The sequence below is a fragment of the Podarcis raffonei genome, chromosome 1, assembly GCF_027172205.1.
Source record: "Podarcis raffonei isolate rPodRaf1 chromosome 1, rPodRaf1.pri, whole genome shotgun sequence".
NCBI lineage: Eukaryota > Metazoa > Chordata > Lepidosauria > Squamata > Lacertidae > Podarcis > Podarcis raffonei.
In genome coordinates, this window is record NC_070602.1 from 42,115,994 (window position 1) to 42,141,687 (window position 25,694).

General features: G+C 44.7%; 3 protein-coding genes across 10 annotated transcripts in view; 1 reads left to right on the top strand and 2 right to left on the bottom strand.

Annotated features, from left to right (window-relative positions):
• PAK6 (p21 (RAC1) activated kinase 6) overlaps positions 1-1,589 on the top strand; it is a 30,745-nt gene extending 29,156 nt beyond the window's left edge. For all 8 annotated transcript variants that reach the window (XM_053382304.1, XM_053382340.1, XM_053382277.1 and 5 more), the window contains one exon: positions 541-1,589. In XM_053382304.1, the coding sequence (XP_053238279.1) occupies positions 541-708 (168 nt within the window). In that variant the 3' untranslated portion in view covers positions 709-1,589. The remainder of the gene's footprint in view (positions 1-540) is intronic.
• Positions 1,590-5,818: 4,229 nt separating this feature from the next.
• Positions 5,819-7,689, bottom strand: ANKRD63 (ankyrin repeat domain 63). Its single transcript, XM_053382364.1, has one exon. It carries the CDS (start codon positions 7,402-7,404, stop codon positions 6,583-6,585), a length of 822 nt encoding a protein of 273 aa, XP_053238339.1. The 5' UTR covers positions 7,405-7,689; the 3' UTR covers positions 5,819-6,582.
• A 5,918-nt stretch (positions 7,690-13,607) lies between these two features.
• The window catches only part of PLCB2 (phospholipase C beta 2), a 55,293-nt gene continuing 43,206 nt past the window's right edge, over positions 13,608-25,694 (bottom strand). Inside the window, exons 23-32 of the mRNA XM_053382377.1 lie at positions 25,153-25,238; positions 23,716-23,818; positions 23,423-23,494; positions 21,533-21,746; positions 19,916-20,093; positions 18,319-18,395; positions 17,758-17,853; positions 16,328-16,385; positions 15,420-15,506; positions 13,608-14,288 (exon numbers count right to left, since the gene is read on the bottom strand). Of these exons, the coding sequence (XP_053238352.1) occupies positions 14,028-14,288; positions 15,420-15,506; positions 16,328-16,385; positions 17,758-17,853; positions 18,319-18,395; positions 19,916-20,093; positions 21,533-21,746; positions 23,423-23,494; positions 23,716-23,818; positions 25,153-25,238 (1,232 nt within the window). The 3' untranslated portion in view covers positions 13,608-14,027. The remainder of the gene's footprint in view (positions 14,289-15,419; positions 15,507-16,327; positions 16,386-17,757; positions 17,854-18,318; positions 18,396-19,915; positions 20,094-21,532; positions 21,747-23,422; positions 23,495-23,715; positions 23,819-25,152; positions 25,239-25,694) is intronic.

Sequence of the window (25,694 nt, forward strand, 5' to 3'; positions counted from 1 at the left end):
CTTCAGGATGAGAACAGAAATCATGCTCCGGCGGTGCAGCGGCAGCGGGAGGCCCCATTAGCTAAAGTGGTGCTCCAGGTTAAGAACAGTTTCAGGTTAAGAACGGACCTCCAGAACGAATTAAGTATGTAACCAGAGGTACCACTGTACTTGAGATTTGTTCAGACTTAGTATTGATTTCAGCTGTTGGTTCTATAGGCTGGTGCTGACATCTAGTGGCTGATACAAGAAATGCCTCTCACAATAAAAGGTTTGTGAACACTGCTGCGTCTTAAATCAAACGCTGGACCTGACCAAGGCTGCTAGTTAGTAAAATGCTTCCTGAGCCCATTGGTTCCACTTTTTGCTTAGATCATGTTATCAATCCCATTTTAGTTAAGTAGCACGATCACCTGAAACAACAAGCATCATTTGCAGAGTCTGTATATTTAAATATGTCCTTAAGTACTACTACTGGTTGTTATTTATTAACTGTGTATACTGCCCTTCATCCACCCTCCTGCTCTGAAATGGCTTATCTGAATTGTTCTGTTTTCACAGACGTCTCCAGTTTTAAGAGACTTCTTGGAACGGATGTTAACACGAGACCCGTTAGAGCGAGCAACAGCCCAAGAACTCCTTGATCACCCCTTTTTGCTTCAGACGGGACTTCCAGAGTGCCTGGTGCCCCTTATTCAGCGGTATAGGAAACGGACCTCCACCTGCTGACCCCAAACTTAAGAAGCACCTAGTATATCATAGCATTCGAATGCAGTCTTTCTCTCGGAGTTACCAGATCAAGGGCAGCCTGGCCCCGCAAACATGGCTTGGAACTTGTCAGCGTCCTTTCCGAGAATGCGAGAGGGAATTTTCACCATCTTGAGCTGCTTTTTAATGTTTACCTTTTTCTCTTTTTCATTGCTGAAGACAATCAAAAGCTGGACTCCTACAAGTCTTAATATATATATTGTGAAGCTTCTGGGATAGTTCCTATTTCAAGAGTATGTTTGGTGTTTGTAAGAAGATTCTCGCCACTTGATTTGTACATACCTGCAGACCTCCAGAGACTTCATCTACTGACTGCGCTGGAACAACATTCCTCTCGCAGGATGGTATTTGTTCTTTAAAACACATTTGAAGGTAGACGTCCTTACTTTAACCTGAAAACAGGCTTCTCCAACTTGGTGCCCTTTAGATGATTTGGATTGTGATGGCTGGGGCTGATGAGAGATGGAGTCCAAATCATCTGGATGGCATAAGCTTGGCAATGGGCTTCCCTAAAACAATCATCTCATCTCATGTATGGGCTACTTGATCCTGTTACAAAAGACTCGTTTACCTTGTTTCCTTTCAAATCATTTTTCCAGGACTTTCTTTCTTTCTACAGTTGGGACTAATATGGGGCCTATGGCTTTTCAAACCTTAAGAATGGTCTGTCATTTCACAATCTTACACCAGCTGGCAAGCAGCGCTTCATGGCAGACATTTCTCCAGAGATGCTGGAACCTGATGCTTGAAACTCCACGGCATGTAAACATAGTGCCTTCTCCAGTGAAGACTGGAAGTAGAAGGCAGCACAAGGGTTATCCAGATAAGAACTTCAGTTTGCTCATATCTAAGTACACTGGACTTGACCAAGGATGCGGCCTTGAGGCAGCTGCTGGGTGGTGTTTTTCACCAGCTCTGAATTCTGTAGCAAGGTCAATAAAATGCTGAAGCTCTCCCATTCCACTGAACAATGTTTGTTTTGCCAGTGAGAATGTTAAGACTCTACCTACCTCCTATGTTGTTGAGAATAGGGGAAATGCATGGAACAGAGTTTAAATGTGTGCTCATGGTTCTGTAATCTCCTGGATGTAGGTGGACCACTTCTAATATTCTTATCTAAGGTTGATGCAGAAATTTTATATGGCTAAGTCTTATCTGTGTAATGTCCAGATCAGTTGGCACCAATTAGTTTAGGTTGTATTATGTGTGTTACTGTGTGGAGCATAGTTGTAACATAACTGGAATTCAGTTTTGTGATACATTTGGGCAGGAGTTATGGAAAGTGGGGAGGGGTTGGTTGGAGGGGGGTCAGGTGTCACTTCTACTGCCTCAGAATCCGCCCTTACACAATCCACCAAGTGGTAAACATATGAAAACGTGTAAAAACAGCAACAACAAAAAACTTGAAACATTGTGGGGAGAGCTTGTTGTAAAATATGTCTGTATGTTCCAGGAATCCTGTGCAAAAAACTCCCAGGTTTCTTTCTTCCTTCTTTTTAACTTAATTATCTGAAACAAATATTTCTCCTTTCCGTGAGTTGTTTGCATTTGTTGTTTTAAATTAAAACACAATTTTGATTATTCATAAACCCATTGCAATGTTGAAATGTTTTTGAAAAATGTGTTTATCCTTATTCCAAAGTGCTCCACAGAGTTCCTAACTCAAGAGTTTAAAAACTTGCCACAGAAAGTTTCAGGCCTATAAACTTGACAGACAAATCAGTGGCCCAAATGAGTTCCATGTAGTTTCAGTCAAGAATGGCCAACAAGGCAGTGAGGGGTGTGTGAAGTCCATTTGGCCAATAGTGCTGTATTATGGAAGTGGATGGCAGTAATGAGGCACAGGTGCAGCCCTGCCATTTGGAGGGACAGGGATCTTCAAAAAAGGGCCCCCTGGACCGAGGTATGATCCTATTGTTTTACTCTGGAGGCAAGGGAATATAGGTTCTGCAGATGCCTCACTCCATTATAGATCCTGAAGATCTATTTGTTTGTTTTTAATTGGAACAATACATAGAAGCAGCACTACTTTAAAAAGAGCATGCAGCTTTTTTTACGGAAAAACCCCACCCCACCCCACCCACCAGCAGTTAACAACCACAAAATACAAGTTTCTGTAACTCAGTGTTCTCTTATTCTTCTGAAGATGTGTCAGATGCCAAGAAGCTTCTCTGGCTGCACAAACACAGAAAAAACACAGAGCACAACCTAGCAAAAGCATTTCATGGCAAACACCGTGTAAATCAGTGGAACTCCTTTGTTTTCAGTGGCCTTCGTCACAGAACTACCTTACTAGAATGTGCCTATAAATCATTTGTACAGAAACATAAAAGTTTGAATTTAGACTACAAAATCCAACCCAAGTAGCAGACAATGGGCACCATCTTTTGAAAATCAAAAAGGCCTGTGACTAGGGGTGGGGGAGACATTAAATTCACCTAGCTTTTAGAGCCAAATTTGCACTTTCTGAAACGGTATGAAGACCAGAACACAGCCATCCTTTGAAATTTGCGCCTATCCAAATTTTGCAATACAGTTCTCCAATTAAACAATCTGTACAAAAGTGCATAAAAATGAGGGTGCTGAAAAATAACGTAAATGCGTCTTAGGAGAAATTGCTTGCAGAAATGTGCACCTTAGTCAAAAGTGCAGACCAAAATATGTTTATTAGGAGAAATTTGCACTAAAATGCTGAAGGGAAAAAATCACAAATTGCTGCAGAAATGTGGATAACCTGAATTTAAGATTGGAAAAGTATGGAACAGAGAGAAGCGAAATGGACAGATCCTTCCATCCATACTTGTGACTGATGAAAACAAAAAGTAATCCCAAAATGCATATGGAGGTTACTCTGCCACTGAATTCCTAAAAGGGAGGGGGTGTCATTTCTGAGGACACATAATCTGATTGTATTATTTATTTTATTTATTAAATTTATATATTTCCCTTTATCTGAAGATCTCAGGGCAGTTCACAAGATAAATATACAGGATAGAAGCACAAAATAAATAGTTATAACCAAAACAAAACAATAACCCCCCTCTTCCTACAACATATTTAAAGGCTGTGGAATATTAATCCGCCAAAGTAGACAGGGGGAATTGTTTACTCAGCAATGGATTCCTTAGAAAGAAAGAGCCATACAATTAGCAAGAAACTAGTTTTATTGCATTCTGTAGAAGGTCAGCTTGATAAGCTACATAACCCTTTACCAGAACAAACCAACATTTGAAAGAAGAAAATTCTGAGTCCATCCTGCTGTAATCACAATGTGCTTTTAAAAAAGAAACAAAAGGAACAAGTCACAGTGGGTATGGAACTGACATTGTGTTATTGCTACACGCTGCATTTTGCAGTCAGTGTCCCTTTTAATGGCCTGGATCAAAGCTTTACAATGTGTTTCTGAATTGTGCAGTCAATGCTACTAAAATGCAACTCCTAGAATCCTGGCTCTAAGAAATTCATAGACGGGATCAGCTGCAGACTCATCAGATGGACACCAATGCAGCTTCAACTCTCTTTCTGAAGTGGGAAACCGTACTACGACAATTTACAAAGATGTTATGAAAGGAAAATGAAAGAAAATGATCACGCACTATTATCTAAACTTGCTAATAATTTTCCAAGTTAGTATGTGCTTTTCAAGTGCACTGCCCTCCTATCTTCAAAAACTTAACCACCATGTGTGTGTTTTTTAAGTTTTGACAATAAAAAAATCAATCCCAGTTTAAATCTGACATCTCAAAAAAAAAACCAAAAACAAAAAACCAGGTAGCAAGTGATGTAGCAGACAGACCCCTGCCTGAGAGTCCAAGGAAAGCTGCTACCAGACAGTAAGGCTGCAATGCTAAACCATGTCTAACCAGAAATGAGTACTGTTGAATTCAGTGGGCCTGAGAAATCCAGGACTGGATTCCCCAATGTAATTTTCTTTTGTTAAAAGCTGTTCGAAGAAACAGAATTTGGATTGGGGTTGTTATACCAGGGAAGGTGGGTTAACCCTCCACAACAACAACAGCAAATCAATATCTAAATACATCAACAACCACTTAATAAATAATATACTATTAACTAACAAAAAAATAAATATGTAAATAAAGAAATAACACCAACAACGTGTTCCAATAACTCATCCAGTTGAAACTGGGATGCGGGTGGCGATGTGGTCTAAATCACTGAGCCTCTTGGGCTTGCCGATTTGAAGGTTGGCGGTTCAAATCCCCGCAATGGGGTGAGCTCCTGTTGCTCTGGCTCTGCTTCTGCCAACTTCGCAGTTCAAAAGCACGCCAGTGCAAGTAGATAAATAGGTACCACTGCAGCAGGAAGGTAAACGGCATTTCCGTGCACTCTGACTTCCGTCACGGTGTCCTGTTGCGCCAGAAGCGGTTTAGTCATGCTGGTCGCATGACCAGAAAGCTGTCTGGTCAAAGCTGTGGACAAATGCCGGCTCCCTCGGCCTGAAAGTGAGATAAGCGCCGCAACCCCATAGTGGCCGTTAACTGGACTTAACTGTCCAGGGGTCCTTTACCTTCCCTTAACCTTCCCTTTACCTTAGTCACAAAAGGGGGCTGGGGAGACAGGCACAATATGAGCCCTTATCATTTCCCCCCTCTGTGGCTAAAAGCAGCTGATCTGATCACACAACTCCCACTTCGCACCTTGTTTGTCCTTCCGTTACTTTCAGAGTTCATGCAGTGTCACTAAATAAATAAAATTTGAACAAAAAAAATGCCACAAAAAGTGAAAGGCCACAAACATCCCAACGCACTCCACTGAAATCATTTCAGGCAAATGCGGCATCTAGTTACAAATAAATTTCTATCTTATTAAGGCTTGCTGGATTCAAAGACAATGTACACGAGTGCAATTCCATTTAGATAAAGAAATCCACACAGATATAAGTGGACACGAAAGCATCTCCTAAGAATCAGACATGGTGCAAAATCTTCTTCAGAAGCCCTTACAGAAACTGCCATGAAAATGTAGCAATCTGGACATCATATTGACACTTTTGTTCTTTACCAAAATGACCACTGATCCATTTCACCCATTACAGAAAGAAGCATACTCAGAAAATGCAAAATTTTTATTTTGCTGTCATGCCCTGAACTGACCTTTCAGCACTTTTAGCCAGGTTCACCATTAGTTTTACTTGACTGTTCTCTGTATACTATACAGCGATAGGTTACCAATATTTTTTTTCATAGCTGGAAGATATTAGGGTTTGACAAAATGGTACTTTGCCATCCATGGATTAGGCTCCTGAGATTTTCCACCCGCACATTTTGCAAGATTTGCCCCAAAACGGTACAGTACATAAATTCTTGAGATGGGCAAAGATAGCTCTGGCAACAACACTCCAGTCGGGCAACGGAAACTGATGAATGTGTAGGTGACAATGACATTTTGTGCTTTTAGGTTGATTTTAAAGGAAGTACACTTCAACCCTCTTGCTGAAATCGACGAGACCCTTATGCCCAATCATTCTAGAACATTCTTGACAAGAGAAAGCAGTAAATAACCATTCATCGCACCTTATTACAGTGCACATTGCTACTTGTTTCAACTAAATAAATGCTAACACCTGCGCTTCCCGGGTGCTGTTCAACGAAATCGGGAGAGCCTCGGGATGTGCGGAGGCGCTCCGAATCCGCCCTCGGGCAACGATGCAATGGTCCAAATGGTCGCTAATAAAGCGGCCGACAAGTCGGAACCCGACGACGAAGGCTGGATCCGCGGGCAGAAGCAACGCCTGCGAGGCGAAGTGGGAGCTGGCCGCGCCGAGGGGACGCGCAGCCGGAGCCGAGGGCAGCGCGCGCTTCCCGCCCTCGCCGCCTAGTAGCCGAGCAGGCTCTGGCAGTCGGGCGCCGTGGCCCTGCGGATCAGCGGGCGGCCTCGCAGCGAGGCGCCCCCTCTCCCCGCCTCGGAGCCATGCTGCGCTGCGGCGGCGTCTGGGCCCCGCTGCTGCTGCTCCTCGTCGTCGTCGTCCTCCTGCTCCCGCCTGTGGGCGCCGCCGTCCCCGCGAGGCGACCGAGGGGCCGTCGGGCCGTCGCCGGGGGACGCCGCCGCCGGCTCGGGCAGCTCAAGGATCAAGGCTCCGGAGGCCCGCAGCGCCCGCACGCAGCGCCCGTGGCCCTCGCTGGCGGCCAGCTGCAGCGCGGTGCGGCCAGCGCGGTCGGCGCGCTCGAGGCAGAGGCCGAGGCGGCGGAAGGAGCGCAGCAGCCACTCGACGACGGGCGCGCGGCCCTGCCAGGCGGCGTACATGAGCGGGTTCCAGCCTCGCGAGTCGGCCGCGTCCGGGTCGGCGCCGTACTGGACCAGCAGCTTGGTGACGTCCAGGTAGCCCCGCTCGCAGGCCAGGCTCAGCGCGCTCCGCCCGGCGTCGTCGCGCAGGTCGACGGCGGCGCGGCGCTCCAGCAGCAGCCGGGCGAAGGCCACTCGCCACGCGGGGTCCTTGAGCGCCACGGCGTGCATGAGCGGCGTGCGCCCGCGGTCGGCTCGGCAGTCCACGATGGTGCCGTCCACGGCGTCCAGCACGAAGCGCGCCAGGTGCAGGCGGCCCGCGCTCATGGCCTCCAGGAAAGTGCGCGTCGACGCCCCCGGGCCCAGGTCCCGCGGCCGCAGCATGGCTTGCTGCTCGTACCCCGCGCGGCTCATGGCCCGACGGCGACTCGAGGTGCCGGCTCCCCGGAGCCGCTTTATAACCTCGCCTCAAGTCGCCATGGCGATCGCCGCCTTGGAGTGTCAGGAGAGATACATCCACCGAAGCACCTCCGCGCTCTGGTTTGCGTGCTGGGGCGGCGGGCGGTGGGGCTGGGTCGTCGACGGTTTCCGGAGCCCTTCCAGCGCCTCCCCGCCCACCTCGAATAAGGCAGGGCAATGTCGCGCGCTCGATACGCTGCCCTTGTTATTAGTGTGCTTTCAATGGTGTGACGTGTGACTTGTTCAAGGTGGCACGTCCACATCTCCATTGGCTGAGTGTGACAACAGTCTAAAAACCGAAGAACACTGGAACGGTATTTGTCCTATAGATCTGCGGGGAATTACGGTATTTTTTTGAAACGAGACACGCATGGTGTTCTCCGAGTTGTGAAATCCTCCAGGGAGGGAGGAAAACGTGAAAATAAAATAAAATAATTTTAGTTGGAAGGTACCCAAAGGGTAATCCAAGTCCAGCCCCCTGGAAGATGACTTGGGGGATCCTTATGCCTGAACTTTTTCAGGGCTCAAGGTGATATCATTGATAGTGTGTGGTTCCATGGACAGAATCTATCTGCACAACACTTGATAGTTCTTATCACGGGGTGAAGAAGGTCTGAACTGTGACTTTTGACCACTATTTTGTTACGGTGATGTGAAGACGCTCTGGGCTGTAAAGTTACAGCCATCAACTGTGCATGTGTGAATTCACCCTTTGTTCCTGCATGAGCTTGTCAGAGGATCAGATGTGTGTATATGCAGTACATTCAGTCCCTGTAGCCCACGCACCTCCTGTGGGTCTTTTGCTCTCGACTTTCCTGCAGGGCAGATGGTTAGTAACAATACTGGGATCAGTGCAAGAAGGGGTGTATCCACAATCCAAAGTGGTCCACGATTGCCCTGACTGCCTTGTACTCACCTCCTCCTGCAGGTGCTCCTGGATGCCTGCAGCAAATGCACCATCCTAGGTGAAATTTTCATATCCTTTCATATGACCTCAAAGTCAGTGGTTTACAGGGGAGGCTGTGCACACCTTCTGCTGTGTGTTGTGAAATGCAGCAAACATAGAGGAACCAGCCCAGAGTTGCATTCATTTCATCTCTATGCTGCCCTGTAAAAAATTCTGCTTTTGCAGCATTCAGGTTTTGCAGCCTGATTATTTATTTATTTATTTATTTCCATCCATTTATGAATGGCTTCATATGAAAGTAATTGAAGCAATTTAACAATTAAAACAATTTCATACATAAAAAGAATTAAGGCATAAATCTCTCTATAAGAGACTGGGTGAACCACTCTCCTGGCCCACCCATTCTGGCAGGTGAAGAGGAGCCCATTTCTGATGATGGCTCCCAAGCTTTGTAACCAGCTTCCCACTGTTGTGAGGCAGATCCATGAGCTTCTGGAGTTTCTGGACTACAACTCCCATCAGCTCCAGCCAGCATGGCCATGTTAGAATTCCTGCTCCGTGACTGCAGTCATGGGATTGTTGTCTTTCATATGACAATGTATGTTTTGACTCCACAGAGTGGGAAGTGATGGAGACAGGATGTTTGTGTTACTGTCTTCCATGAAGTGGGACTATTTCCTTTGTTCATTCCCTTTGCTGACTGATGCTAGAGAGAAAGGGAGCCATGTTGCAGTTCTCCATGTATGTTTATATGTAAATAAAGTAGATTAGCCAAAATGCTGAGTTGCTGAGGTCGGTTACACAAACTGTGAACACTGCGGATCCCTAAGTGTGCTGGTGTCTGTTGGCATTGGTTGCTGTGATGTTCAGGCTGAAGAAATCTTTTGAAGCTCCCGAACGAAAGACCAGGAGGGAGAGAACATGCGAGTTGGGCATGTGTCTCTGCCAGGGTCCTACTCAAGTGTAGGATGAGCTCCTGACAGGCCAATGGTCAGGGATGACAGGAGTCGTAGTCCACCAACATTGAAGGGTACCACATTGGCTACCCCTGCCTTAGGTTAAGGCAGAAATTCAGGCTGTTTTGCAAGTAGTAGTGTAGTTTTATTTTAGTGATGAATCCAGCATAAATTGAATCTATCTGTCAATTATCTGGCTTACAGAAAGTACACAAAACTCATGACATGTCAGGAAGCGAGATGTCATGGGTGTTGGGGAGCATGGCTAGGCAACACCAGCTGCTGGCATGAGTTTGCAGCTTGAGTCAGGCAGTGCATAGAGGACCTACCTCTGAACATCAGAGCCCTGTCCTCTTACTGCCGGCCAAGTTGCCAATGGCAAACTTACCCACAAGGTCTAGAAACTGTTTTTTAATTTTAAAGGAGAGCTGAGGTTTTCCCTTGTTCTCTGTCCCCTGCTAGATTCAGCAGGAACCTCCACATGCATGGTAATCTACCAACTCAGTGGGAGCCCCTGTATGTCAGGTGCTGCATTTTCCTCTTTAATCATTGTTTCTAAGGGCCAAGCAACATCATCCCACCAGCAAGCAGCTGTTGTGCTGCTGCTGCCAGACAGCTTTTCCCTGTGTCAAGAACCAGCTCCAGCAGCCGGATACTCATGACAGGTGTGCAGTGCCTGTTGGTGAATTCTTAGCTCTGCGCCCACCAGCTTTCAGCACATGACTGCAGTCAGATGCAAAGGGGCGCTTGTGGTAGGATGCTAAAAGCCAGAGGTCACCACTAGCGTCAGATGCAGGACCTTTTAGGGTGAATTGGTGGAGCCCACATGCTGAGCAGCACCTGGCAGGGTCCTGTGACTTGGACTAACATACCAGGGATGAAAACATTTTAAAAATAGTGTTCTAACCATTCTTATTAAGGCTATGCTTTGGAGACTTTCAGGCTTCAGTTCTATACACTGGGAGTAAACCACACTGAACTCAGCAGGCATGTAAAGGATTGTACTGTGAGTGTCTGGAGCATGAGAACAGTGTCAGCATCACTTCAATTCTGGTGGGTCAGCATTCAAAATTGGCCAGGTATCAGGTGCCTATAAGCCACTTGGGACCAAGTGAGGCTGCCCGGGCACCAAGGATGGCGCCTGATGTTTCCACCATCTGGAGATGGGGATCCTTGGGATCCTTGGGATCCTTGTATATTGTTTTCACACACTAGTAACACATCCTGTAGAATTCTATCCATTATATTTTATCTGCACAATCGGAACAAATTTCAGGAACCTAAAGGTTGTATTGAAAAATACAACTTTTGAGCTGACTGGCCCCCAAATGACATTCCGTTTTGGCGACTGTAACCCTGGTTTAAGGAGCCATTTGGTGCCTAGCTTATATATATGAGTTTCTAATGCTGCAGTGCGTATTTTTCTGGGCACTTGCTTTTGACGTTTTGGTTGCCTGACTCTCCGCACTGTTTGAAAAGTCTCCTCGCAGCAATAGCTTCTGCTTAAGGCTTCTGCTTCTGGCTCCTTACTGGTGTTTGTAAAGCTCTTGGAGAAAGTGTCATTTAACTAATTACAAGGAAGTTAATAAGCCAGCAATCAGGTGAGGTGCCTTCTGCTCCTTTCCAGCCTGCTGGCTGCAAAACAATCTACAGCGACCTTTCTGTCTGTCTATGAAGGTTGGGGGGGGGGGGAAGAAAAGTAGATAAAGATCTGTTTGCATATTTCTCCTGCTTATAGAGTTGGCCTATTAGGTCACTGGGAGGATGGAAGAGGAGGACAATAGGGTGCTGTGGATCCCTCACTTAGCCAGCCACCACTGGGACCCTTCCTGCTGCAGCAGCAGAAAGCTGTGCTTGTGGTGGAGCCCAGAGCAAAGCATGTTGGGGGAGGTTGTTGATCTGAAGAACAGCCACTCCCCACCCCCGGCAAAAAAACCCATTGACCAGCCTTGAAGCTGGTATAATTAAGAATGAACTAGTTGTCATCCACCCTGGCCCCTATGGGGCAGCAGGGCTATGGATGCAGTGGTTGCTGCACTATGAATCCTCTCCAATCCAAGCAGGTGAGAGTGCTCTGTGCATTTGCAAATTAGGATACAATATGAATACACTGATCATATGCACTTGCACACACAAAATATTGGGTGTCTTAGAATCATAGGATTGTATGTAGCGTTGGAAGGATCCACAAGGGTAATCTAGTCCAGCCCCCTGCAATACATTTAAGTAAGATTTACTCAATGGTAGATCCCCTGAAATGAATGAATAAGTGTAGTCGTTAGAGAGTCAGACCCTAGGACCTGAGAGACCAGGGTTCAAACCTTCACTTAGCTTTGAAGGCCACTAAGTGACCTGGGACCTGTCGCTGCCTCTCTGCCTAACCTACCTCACAGGGTTGTTGTGGAGATTAATTTGGAGGGGGGGATCATGTACACCCCCTTGAGCTTCTTGAAGAATATAAATGGGGTCAATCAGTAAGTCAGGTCTATTAATTCCAATGGATCTACTCTAAATAAAATGCCACCCATAGTGTCTTGTGATTAGCTCTTGCATCTAAATTAGTCTGGGCTAAATACTATTCCAGTAGCAGTTTACAATGCAGAGAATGTTGACAAGTGCTTTGATATTGATCAGAACTTGGTCAATGGAATGCTCTTTTAAGAATGCAGTGCCCGGCGATGAGCCCAGCAGTGAAGCAGAACCCAAAGCCACTCCCTGAAGTTGTGATTATTATTCTTCCAGTTGCAATTGTTATTGTAGGTCCCTTTGGGTGAAACTGGTCTCCCTCTGGTGACTTTGCATGCGGCCCAAGCATCCCTAGATTAATTAACATGGTATTTAATTTCATAGCACTGTAATGCCCTATGGAGGTACGGATTATTTGTCAAGTGAAAACAGTGCACTGTTTTCTGGAAGCTGTTAACAGTCCTTTGAACAACAGATTTTAGGAATTACACAGGAGGTGGTGCCAACAAAGGAAAGAGATTGGCTAGCGAGCTACTATGAATGTATCTGATTTGTCGGACAAAAAATAAACCGCTAGAAATTGCTGACCAACTGCTTGGTGCAGTGTGAAGGAAAGACAGGGCAGTAATGCAAAGCTCGTAAGATGTTCAGTAGTGGTGATGTTCTTCAAATAGCATAGGTAAAGGTAAAGGTACCCCTGCCCCTACGGGCCAGTCTTGCCAGACTCTAGGGTTGTGCGCTCATCTCACTCTATAGGCCGGGAGCCAGTGCTGTCCACAGACACTTTTGGGTCACGTGGCCAGCGTGACAAGCTGCATCTGGCGAGCCAGCGCAGCACACGGGACGCCGTTTACCTTCCCGCTGGTAAGCGGTCCCTATTTATCTACTTGCACCCGGAGGTGCTTTTGAACTGCTAGGTTGGCAGGCGCTGGGACCAAACGACGGGAGCGCATCTCGCCGCGGGGATTCGAACCGCCGACCATGCGATCGGCAAGTCCTAGGCGCTGAGGTTTTACCCACAGCGCCACCCGCGTCCCTTCAAATAGCATAGCTATCTTCAAATATCTGAAGGGCAGAAACTTTCTAAAATGTGTGAACCAAAATGCAGTCATCTGTCAAAATTTACACTTATCTGAATTTTGCACTGCAGTTTTCACTAACTAAGTAATGTGCTTAAAAATACATATCCTGGGGTAATGTGTGCATAAAAAGTGATTTAGTGATTACAGTGGTACCTCAGGTTAAGTACTTAATTCGTTCCAGAGATCTGTTCTTAACCTGAAACTGTTCTTAACCTGAAGCACCACTTTAGCTAATCGGGCCTCCCGCTGCTGCTGCGCCACTGGAGCACGATTTCTGTTCTCATCCTGAAGCAAAGTTCTTAACCCGAGGTACTATTTCTGGGTTAGCGGAGTCTGTAACCTGAAGCGTATGTAACCTGAAGCGTATGTAACCCGAGGTACCACTGTATAGCATTTGATCTGTGAGTGCTCTGGTAGCTAGAATTATTTCAGGCCTCCTTTTTGACCATACTATTACCCACAAAGAAGACCCTTTTTTGTTAAACCAGTCATAAACCCTTGGACTTTGATACACGTAGGGTGGGCAACCGTGCCCTGGACAAGGAAAAACCTCACCTCTATGAGAGAGCCATTGCCTTCATGCCCTGCCAGGAAAAACCGTTGAACCACTGTGGGATATGGGATGCTAAATTAACTGGACATTTATTCTGATCCTTCAGGGCTCTTTTTGTATTCCGACTACAGGTTTGGGTTTTTTAAAAAAAGTTTATATTAAGTAGTGAGTGGACATAGCAGACGACACAGAGATTTCTCCAAGTAGTTCTTTATAAGTAAGCTGGAACTGAACTGAACAGCAAACAGCTCAGCCGGCCTGCTTTTATAGGCTGTCAACATTGTAACAACAACAGCCCAGGGTTTCCCACCTAAATTAACTTACATGGACCTGAGTGAAAACTATATACACGATACCCCCTGGTGGCCAGGGTGAGAACTTCAATGCATAACAGTTTATTTCTATCCTGTATTGTCACTACAGATCCTGAAAGATAGAAACTCCAGTGTGGGTGCAAACTAATCTGGGTTACCAGATCACAATAATCAAAGATTCAATGAGCTGATGGAAGTGCGACAAGAGACAGCCCTTTAAGTTCTATGGAACTGTAACATCTGGAACAAAATGAGTCATTAAAAAAATCTGTGCCTTAAGACCAGGGTCAGGTGAGAGACTCACAGCCTGCTCACCAGTATATCGCTAGATTCCTCATCCTCTGCCGTATTCTCAGCCGTCTGAGTTTCACATCTTTCAGCAACAGGTATAAGGTTGTTTTCTTGTAGCTGTTGTTTCAGCCTCTGGCCTCCCTCACTGGCAGCATATAGGTCCTCTTTCTTGGCTGCATCAGCTTTCACACAGTTCTTCACTAAAACTTGCACTTCTGCATCGAGAGCTTTCACTTTGCCTTCGTACTCTGCGTATGCCTCCTGCTGCAGCTGCATGGAGAGAGAGATCAGTACATGAGACACACATGTTGCTCAAATGCTCAGAAGAAGCCCAGTAGCTGCTTGTTTGTGGGATTTTAAATGGTGCTGCTGGGTGAAAAGCCTTTGTTTTACAAAGCCTCGGTTGTTAAGGGCCAAATTAGGCATGCTCACTTTTGTGATGGGGAGCTATTAGGATCATTTTTTTATGAGAAGTAGCTGACCATATTTGGATTGGGAGGGATTACTTTGTACACCCCCCCTTATGCCAGTTCTCTTGTGCAAGGCACTGCGGCAGCCAATAGCTTTGGGGAACGGGGTAGGAACTGGGATTTTGGAATCTCGTGGGCTCACTTTACCCTACACAAGAGGTCAGCATCTATTTTGAACCAGTGAGCACATATGGAATACTGGGAAAGTATTGTGGGTGACCGTTACAAAATGGCTGCTGTCATTGTGGTGTGGACAAGCACAAAATGGCTGCCATGGGGTTGTGGTATAACATCTGCCACTAGTAAACTCGCAAAGAGAAGCTCTGCACAGGAGGGTGGGCATTGAATCCTGGCATCCACTGAAATGCAAGGATGTTGGATGAGGTAGGAGAGGATTAACCATTGCAAACAGGAGCTAGGCAGGGACAACAAACAGTCCTTTGTGCATTTTGCTGAGCTATTTGCTGAGACCTTCAGCACATACCACAGCAAGTACAATCAAGCACACTGGTGTATGTGAGTGCTGTGCTATTGACCCCTACCCAACACCACATTCCCAGTCCAAATTGTCCCCTTGGTATTCCCAGCTCTGGGTAATTTGCTGTTTCCTTTCTGCATGCTTATGTGCACTAGTCAGTGCCCAGCTGGCTTCAGAGTGAGATTTGCACCACTTGCCCTCTAGTCTTTGTCTGACTCACTTCATTGCCTGAAGCTCCCCAGAATGCCAAGCAGCCACTTGGGTGCCACAAAGCTGGAGAGGATGCTCAGGAGCGATAGTGTCAACCACCCATTTCATCTCAACCATTCCATAGCAAAACTAGGGCTTCAAAAGGATTGTTGGCTTTCTCTGCTGGACACTTCTTAGAGCAGGGGGTTGCAGTAAATTATCTCTGGGGTCTATTCTAGATCTTTGATTCTCCCATCCTCTTACCTGGTTTTCCTTTTCCTTGATTGCTTCTAGGCAGGCTGCCTGCTTTTTCTCCAGTACTTCTTGGTCCCTAGCCTGTTTTTCATTCATCTTGAAGCAGGGAAAGAAAGTATTTTAAAAGCCACCATCTTCATAGCAACAGTATAAAAGCGAAATAAAAAGAATAGTCCAGTAGCACCTTAGAGACCAACTAAGATTGTTCTAGGTATAAGCTTTCGTGTGCATGTACACTTCTTCAGATAGTATAAAAGCTGCAAATGTTATTGCTAGGTACTTGGGGCATAGGCTCATGGCACAAGTTTGCATAATGGTATAGACTGCCTCTGGGCAAACTGAGTTAGTGAGTGGGTGGGATTTCACACTAGCACTGCATTTTGCAGTGTGCTCAGTAAAAAGTGACTCAGCGGCAGGAATTCTGGGACCCATCAAAGAAGAAGACGATGAGCTCAGGCCCCTGGGCCGCCCCCTAGAAACACCCCTGATGAATCCCTGTGGTCCATCAGCAATATGTTAAGCTGACAAAGCAGGAGTGCACACTCAGGATTTCTTAGCAGCTAAGGCATAGCTATTTATTTTTTTTAAATGTTTAAATATTAAAGGCGACTTTTCTGGGCAAATGGCTATCCAAAGCAGCTTGCAACCAAGGACTATAAAAGAAAAAAGAACTAGTTAATACTGTCATCGTGAGAAGGACCTCTGTCCTTTGTGGCCACCCACCTTCCTGACCTAGGGGGCAGGCACAGCAGGAGATTTCAAGTTCCAGTGGGGTGGTAAAGGTGCAGATCCTCCAATAAATGGTTCAGGCCTAAGCTAAGCTGAGTGAAATGATCCCGAGAGTGTACTTTTGCGTTGTACAATTGGACTAAGATTTGCCAGAGGCCTTATCCAGCTCGTTTTCATGACAGCCTTACCTGTTTGACCATCTGTACCACTTCCTGAATGTGTGCGTTGTTGATTTCTCTCTTCAGTCTGTAGAGAAAAAACCACCCTATCAACACACATTGATAATGATAACCTTCAGCAGGGAAACGCTTCAGTTAGTCATGACTGAGAGGTTTATCACAGATGCCCAGTTAAGAATTAAAATGACAGGGTGTTAAAGGTACATGATTTGCCAGCAAAAGGCATTGTGTTGTAAAGAATTGTACTAAAGTGATAGATTTACAGGATTTCCCTGTAGTGGTGATGATAGCAATGTGTATCAGTTAAGGAAACCTGCACAAATGAATTGGGTTGTGGTAACCTGAGAATGTGCTGTGCAGTACTTAACGCGTGTCTGACAAGGACCAGGGAGGGTTAGGTTCAAATTATCACTCAGCCATGAAACTCACTTGGGACCTTAGGCCAATCACTGTCTTTCAGGATTGCTGAGAGGGTATGTGAAGTGTGTGTGATAAGCACAGATCAGCTGAGGATGTGTGGGAGAGTGTGTGGGTTACACTCATGGCTGATATGTGGCCCCTAGAGGGTTGCTCAAGGATGAATGTGGCCCTTGGGTCAAAAAAGGTTAGCCATCATTGGTTTAGCAGGATACCAGAATTCTCACACTGTTTTTAAGTTTTAGGCTCTTTGCAAGTAAAAAATTGTTTCTAGCTAGGCATGGAGGAGAAATTCTGTTTTGTTTCCATTTTAACTACTTCATTCACACTTCTCGAACCAATATGCAAACTGAAATATGGCCATCCTTCAAAATGTGCACTTTTCCAAATTTTGCAATAGCAGTTCTCTGTCCAAACCATATACAAAAATATTAGGGGGAAAGGTGCATTAAAACGCACATATTAGTGAAAATAATATTAAAATGCATTACATTACTGGGATTTGCTTGCAAAAATGCATGCATGCGTCAAAATGTGTTTATTAGGATAAATTTGCACTAAAATACTGGTGAATTTTCAAGAGGATTAAAAAAATAAATTGCAGTTTGCTGCAGAAATGTGGAGATCTAAAATTAAGACTGGAAAAAGGAAAACTAGGGGTAGGCAACGTAGGGCCCGGGGGCCAGATGCGGCCCAATCACCTTCTCAATCCGGCCCGCGGACAGCCCGGGAATCAGCATGTTTTTACATGAATGGAATGTGTCCTTTTATTTAAAATGCATGTCTGGGTTATTTGTGGGGCATAGGAATTTGTTCATTCCCCCCCCAAAAAAATATAGTCTGGCCCACCACATGGTCTGAGGGATGGTGGACGGGCCCACGGCTGAAAAAGGTTGCTGACCCATGACTTAGAGGGTCAAAATTGACAGATTTGTCCATCTCTATTTCTAGCTAATGCCCAGCCCTGTGAAAGAGTTCAGCAGATAGAAACTCCAAAGAGGCCAATCAGTCTGCCACAGTACCTTTCCTGGGCACTCTTGTCGGTTGTGTTCTTAGCCATGGTCTGAATTTTTTCCAATCTTTTCACCTCTAGTTTCTTTTTCATTTCTTTAGTGTCACTGTAGAGGAAGATATCACCTAGAGTTGATCGATTTCAGCAATAACACATTTTTATCTCTGTAAATTGCTGTCTTCTTATCTACCTAATGTCTTCAATCATTTCAGTCATAGAGCACAGGTTAGTAAAGGAAGCACCACATAATGCTCTTTGTTTACAGGCCTGAAAACGTTCCTTGCCGGAGGTAAATGATCCCAGGGGAATGAGAGAAAATGCATAGGTATTGTGTGCAGGTTACATCATGCAAATCCCTTCTGACCACCCCTTCTATTTCTTGCCCAGCCAAACGACAGATGAACTAGACTAGCACCAACCAGGACTGCATGCACTGAGCCGTTTCAAAATAACTGCACCCTTCCTATCAGCTGCAATCCAGTCTGAACAGAGAAAACACAAGCAAAAATCAAGCCATGCAAAATTAGTAGACGAAAACGTTGGAAAAAACTTACATTATTTTGTTACCTACCTTTCCCAGGATTCCTTTAGTGCCTTTAGCTCAGATGCTTGCTTTTCTCTTGCAAGCTCAATTATTTTAGAAATTTGCTGTCCAAAGATTAAAACACAGGGTAGAATGTCAGAATTTCATTTTACTCTTTTTCTTTTCTTTCTAAAACTGCAAGTTGCTCCTCCATTTGTGGGAGGGCCTTTTATCCAGTGGAAGCTCTTGCTGGAGGAAGGGAGAAAGAGGCAATTTTTGCAAGTTCCTACTTCTGTTTGCAGCCCGTTGTGCCACCTTTTTCATTGCCCTGGAAGGGCCCCTGACAACTGGAACAGACCTTGAAGGTGCTGCAGGGAGAAGGAGGAATCAGCAAAATTGTAGCCTTCCCTTCCTGCAGCAGGAACAGCCCATGAGCAGAGTTTCTACAATGAATCTGGCTCCAACCTATATTCAGCCATAAAATAGGGACCCCCCCCATGAGGTCTATAACAGCTAGTTTGGGGTATACAGTGGTACCTCGGGTTAAGTACTTAATTCGTTCTGGAGGTCCGTACTTAACCTGAAACTGTTCTTAACCTGAAGCACCACTTTAGCTAATGGGGCCTCCTGCTGCTGCCGTGCCACCAGAGCCCGATTTCTGTTCTCATCCTGAAGCAAAGCTCTTAACCCGAGGTAATATTTCTGGGTTAGCGGAGTTTGTAACCTGAAGCGTATGTAACCGGAAGCGCATGTAACCTGAAGCGTATGTAACCCGAGGTACCATTGTATTTGACACTGTCTGTGACACATTGACTTGAACATCAGACAACCATAGCAGTGAGGATGAGATGTTGCTGCTCTCTTATATTAAAATCTACAGAACAAGCAAGTGGAAAACATGGTTTTCCCTCACCCTTACCTGCCATTCCTGTGCTGAATGTTTTCTTGTGAACAGATTTATTTGTCTGACACTACTCAGTTGCAACCAAATGATCTGAGTTGTGTTCAGGCAGTAGCACTTGGGATCACTGACATCATGCCTTGAGATCCTCAAAGATCTTCCTCTGAGTGCCCCTAACCAAATGATGTGCACTAGGTCCTTTTCAGTGGTGGCATTGCCACTATGGGATGCCCTCCTCCAAAAGGCACACATGGGGCATTTTTGGGTGCCATTTTAGTGTGAGGTAAAGATCTTTTTATTTTCCCAGGCATTTTAATCTGTCTTTAATCTGTGCTTACTCTATGTGACTTATGTTTTTATGCTGTATTATATTTATACTGCTGCTTTTATTGCTATTAGATTTTAAATGGTTTCATTTCCTGTTGTGGGCTGCTCTGAGAACTCTGATGTAGGATGACCTGTAACTACAGTGGTACCTCAGGTTAAGAACTTAATTTGTTCTGGAGGTCCGTTCTTAAGCTGAAACTATTCTTAACCTGAGGTACCACTTTAGCTAATGGGGCCTCCCGCTGCCGCTGCGCCACCGGAGCACAATTTCTGTTCTCATCCTGAAGCAAAGTTCTTAACCCGCTACTATTTCTGGGTTAGCGGAGTCTGTAACCTGAAGTGTCTGTAACCCGAGGTACCACTGTACTGCAAGCCAAATGTTAAGGAAGGAAAGGGCAATAAACTTCCTATCTGTACCTCTGTGGCGTGGAGTTCTTTCTTCTTCCGAATTGCATCATACTGCTCTTCTCCTAGCTGAATTAGCTCTTTCTCCAGCTTCTCCTTCAGCTCCAAGACTCTGTTGTCAGGAGGACTCTCTGCCATCTCACCGGCGTTCCTTCCTGAGCTGCTGTCATCCACAGTCCACTTCCTGCAACTTCAGAAGAAGAGGAACAATTCCCACAACGTGGCTAATATTGTGACCAATTCACTGCTGTACCACCAAGGAGCCATTTTTCATGAGATCGCTGCATGGCATAATATTGCCAGTATGTTCTATAACAGCTGTAGATTATGGGCCTTATTCTGCCATGTGAGAAAGAAGAGAGGCAGGCAGGGAAACCATTAGGCCTTTGCCAGTCAGACTGTCCCCTTTCAGGACCAAATGAACATCACCTGCCCCATGAAAAGGAAGATGAAAGGCTGGGAGAGGGAATTGTTTGTCTTTTATTTTTATGAGCATGAAACTCTTAATCTCAGGATCATAGGTTTGAGCCCCCACAATGGGGTAAAAGATTCCTGCATTGCAGGGGATTGGACTAGATCAGGCATAGGCAAACTCCAGCCCTCCAGATGTTCGGGACTACAATTCCCATCATCCCTGACCACTGGTCCTGCTAGCTAGGGATGATAAGAATTGTAGTCCCAAACATCTGGAGGGCCGGAGTTTGCCTATGCCTGGACTAGATGATCCTTGCGGCCACTTCCAACTCCGCAGTGATTATGGAATTGTAGAATTGATTGTAGAATTCCATAATCATAGGATTGTAGAGTTGGAATAGTCCCTGAGGATCTTTTAGTCCAACCCCCTGCAGTGCAGGAATATTCTATGTTTCTCTGTGATGGTGAGTGGGTGGGACAGTAGCAGAACTCTAAAGGCAGTATATAAATCCTATAAATAAATAATATAAATAACTTGCTCTTTAAGCAGTGGAGCCATCATTAATCCTTGATTTTGCTTCCTTTATACCCTGCAGCTGTCATATTTAGAAAGTGGCTACATAGCAAAACTGTGGTATTGTAATTCTCTGTTTATGTAACAGCTGTTTATTGCAGCTGTTGTGTAAGAAATGCCCTTTTATTTTGTTTCCCTTTGTGAAGAGGCATTTCCTTAAAATACTTTTGGATCTCTGAGCTTTGTGATTAAATAATTACATGAGACACATCTGTGACTGGATTTTCTTCAGTGCTTTGAATTGCACCTTTGCTTCCTTCCTTGTCATTGTGGCATCCCCCTTCTGTTTCGTTGTGTATTTGTGTGGCAGGTATCTATACCACTGAGAATAGTAGTACACTGTTCCTGCCACCTGCCAAGGGCTTCTCCTCACACTCTTTTCTAGCACTGAGATTAACACAGTATCAACACACAAATCAGTAACACACACCTAAATCTCTCTCTCTAATGCACATACCTAAATCTCTCTCCTCTGGAAAGGCCTAAAGTCCTATAACGTCTCAGTAGTCGAACAAATTCCTTTTATGCCATGATACATACATTATGAAAGAAATGTATTAAATAAAGTTACAGTTAAAAGCAAGTCTTCTGATGGCCAATAAGGATCCCACAGCCTTTTCTGCTCATGATCCAATTTCTACCTTTTCTTTTTCTGGGTTTTAGGTGGGCATGGCATTTTCTTTTTGCCAGCTTGCGTGCCCAGCTCCATGAAAAGGACGGCATATTTCTGCAACAGCTCTTCCTTGCGCTTGACTGTCTTCCGTTCCACCTCCTTCAGGTCTTTCTCTTGCTTCTTCAACAGTTTCCCAAAATTCTTCATCTGCTGCAGCTCCTCAAAGCTCGCCGTTTGCAGCTCTGAAACATAGCATGAAAAAGAGATGCATCTGCTTAAACAAGAGACTAAATTGCCATTTATTTTCACCATCCACATGAAGTATAAAAAACTGGCAGTGATCTACCCATTGTCATTGGAGGGAGGCGGAGCATGCATGGGGTGGGTGGATTGGGGTGAGTTGTTGAGCCCAGAGTTCTTGAGCTTTTTAAGGGTAGGATTGCCCAGAGTTCTTCAGCTTTTATTTGTTAACTTTCAGTAAACCTTTATTTAATCCCACGATTGATAAGGGTCCCGCGCTCTCCCAGGATCAGCCGGGGATCTACCGGTAGATTGCGATCTACTGGTTGGACATGTCTGTGTATACCCCATCTCCTCTCAAGGTGATCCTACGATTGCACATATATCACAGCATCTCAGCACACAAACCACAATATTTTATCCCTGGGAAAACGTAACACTTGCCTCCACGAAAGAGTTCTGCGCAGATGCGACTCTGCAAATGTCAGAGGCCCTTGTTGGGTATTGTTTGTGACACTGGAGCCCACATTGTCTTGTGCATCTACAGGGCTTACCTGGCCCCCTTTCCACTGAGTCTGTCATGCCCTCTGGAAAGCCGTTCCTAAGACACCGGACCGTCCAGATATGCAAGGCAGAGTAGAGGGTTAATGATTCCCCCCTCTTGCATAGATTGCAACCCACAACATTTTTTTAACTTTTAAAATGTGTGTCTGTGTGTGAAGCTCAATTTATTTATTTTTTGGAAAGTGTAAATATTGCTGTAGAATATTATGGACACTGTAAGCTCTCCTATTTTCTGTTTTCAGTGCAGGAGCACTCATTTAGCCACACCTTTAAAAAAAGTGGCTAGCCATAACAAAGTCACTACCTACCTTTGCAGCATTGTTCCATAATTTTATGAACCTTCTGCTTAGCCTTAGAAACCTTCTGTTTATTCTTATATTTTAGATGCCCTCCAGCACACATCTGACTACTTAAAATGTGTGTGCATTTGTGTTCTTCCACCCCTTAAAAATATGCAGATAAAAAAGTGATGGACAATTCTATTGTTTTATTTTTGTAAACCACTTTGAGGTATTTTACAATTAAGCGGTGTATACATTTTATGAAATAATAAAATATGAATCTGTAGCGTTAACTACTTTTCTGCAACAATAAACCTGCAGTTTTATTATTTTCATTAAAAAAAACTGTATAAGATTACATGATTCCTGTGAAGAAAACTGGCTGGATTGTTAAAGTGTGTCAGTTAAATCGTTCCAACACCATATTTTTAAGGTCCAGGTAATCCCAGAAAATGAAAATATGCTGTTGGGATGTGCTTTGCAGGATTCTGTGGCTATGCCCAGAAGCTGCTATCAATTCTGTGCAGGATATAAAAAGAATATGGGGAAAGGTGAATCGGGGCCTGTGATTGACTTACCTCACATTTTGTAATGAGTTCACTTCCAGCACAGTTACAGTAGCACAAGGCTAGCCAACATATTGCCTTCTAGGTGCTGCAGGACTGCAACTCCCATCATACCTTGCTATCGGCTATGCTGGCTAGGGCTGATGGAAGTTGGAGTCCAACAACATATGGAGGTTGCCATATTGGCTGTCCCTGCAAAATCAGGACAGAAATTACAGTAATTTGAACTTGAATGTTGCCATTCAACAGGAACAGGATTAGAAATACCTGTAGGTTCTTTTGTAGGTTCTTTTGTGGTCTCTTCTTTTCCTGTCGAGGTTCCTTTTCCATTCAGGGTTCCTGAGGGGCAAAAACACACGACGGATGAGTGAGCTTATTCTGTCTCGTGAAAGATAACAGCCACTGAAATTGATCACAACCAGCATGTTAAGTGAGTCCCAATGAAATGAGAAATGTCAACCCTGCTTCTTGTCTCCTGGATCAATATCATTTCTTTTCAGAATCTGAACAGCGTATATTTAAGCTGCCGTGCTCAGTCCCAACCATATCCATAGCATTACCTCCAGGCCCATTTGAAGGAGGAGTACTAAAGGTCCCTGTGGCATTATGTATCCCGTTGGTATTGAGTTGAACAGATGAAAGAGTTTTTTGCAAGTCAGGCCCCTAAAACAAAAATTAATTGTGCATCAGTTATAGCAAAACGGATCACTAGAAACAACTGGACACTTCCCCCTCAGTTTTGCTTCATGGCATTGTGTATTTTGCCACACTGAAACTATAGGAGGCATAAGAGAGAGCCATAAGGTGCATCTTTAATCTTCTTGCAAACTTGCATCACTGTGGACTTTGGGTTTTAGTCTGGTTGGTGGTGGCACCCTCTTGTCCCTGCTGGAAGCTGAGGAGACACTGGCTTGTGTCTATGTGGCTGAACAGGCAAGCAGAACAGGAGATTTAGGAACAAGTAATAAATACACTAGAATTGAGGAGGGGGTTGTCTTGCAGCTTGTGGCAGGGAAAGGTGATGCTTGTGGTTACTAGTACAGTTGTGCACTAATGTGCCAGGCACAGGAGCCTTCTATGGAAGTGTGTGTTACTGCAGTATTTAATCCATTAACTTGGTCAATCAGTCAAAGCCATCCATTGATTTAAAACCTTAACTGCCTGCAGTGGCATAAATAATTTCAAACACAATGCTAAGAATGCCTTCCCATCTCTAACTCTTTCAAAGAATCCTGTAGATACAATTAATGCGGTATGTAATGCTTGAAGCAACTGCTTTTGATGTGAAAAATAGTCCCCAGATACATCCTATTTGAATTTTTTAAAAAGATCTAGTGGGTGTAGGTTTTCCTATCCCAATGAATGAATGTTCATTTTTTAAAATTGCCAGTAGCTAGCTTCTCCATGGAGAAAACTAGCATTTGGGGCTGCCTCTCCTTTTATGGAAAATGGATATTCTAATTCAATATGGAAATGCACACATTTAAAGATGCACAGTATAGGATGCTGTGATGTCATTGTACACATGCAGGAAACTAATAAAAATGTAAGTCCAAGTGTGTTCACTCATTCCTTTCATTTAGTGTCCCCCTTGTAAAATTAATTGCACGTGGTTCAAGCCAACTCTGCAATACCCAAAATGGGTAGAATTCTGGACCATCATTTTAAGATTATTCTTGGGATCTGAACTTTACTCATGATCCAAATTCTGCTGCCAGCTTCTGTCTGTAGGCCCCTCCTAGGGCGAAAAAATCTCCTTTTAAGAACTGGTTCCCTTCCCACATTCCTGCTCTTGATTCCCCTAAGCAAATAAAACCCAGATGGAACCTCCACGCCTTCTCTACTTACCATTTCAGGCATTTTTGACACACGCCATTTGCAGTAACTTCAGCTTTTATTGCATGAATTCTGCTGTTAGTCACCTTGAACCGTACAAGTGAAAGTGGAATGCAATTATTCTGAGTAGGTAAATAAATAAAAGTATCTGTGGAACTCACCTCAGGAGTATCCTCTTGGCTCTTCTCTGATTTTTTGTCATGTGCGTTAAAAAACTTTATTGGGTTGGAGAGTGCCATGGTGAGATCTAGGAAAATAATCCAGGATTTTCAACAACATCATATCATCCCTCTCCTACTTATTCCTTACTGCTATGTTTCTAGGAATATGTTAGAGATCATATATCCTGAGTTTTGAGTCTCTCAATTCTCCAGATTCATGCATAATAGTACAGGTTCATTAAGGGAGCAACCCTACTGCAAATTCTGTCAGGATGAGCAGGCTAGGATTCAGCATATATCTGGATAAGCCAGGGGTTTTCAGCACAGTTGGGCTACACCAGCTTAACCCTCTCATCCTCATCTCAGCATTCCCCTACATCCCAGCTGGCTATGCTGAGCCCAGTGGAACTTAAGCTGGTGTAAACCCTGAAAAAGGGGTTATCTCTTTAAGCAATGGTGTTCTTGGGACACATGCCTCATGGGCAGGAGATGGCTACCCACATGAGCCAAACCTCAGGACACATTTCCACTTCACCCTTCCC

What these genes read in the sequence shown, in the direction of transcription:
- ANKRD63 (XM_053382364.1), bottom strand. Translation starts at nt 7,404, where the DNA reads ATGAGCCGCGCGGGGTACGAGCAGCAAGCCATGCTGCGGCCGCGGGAC.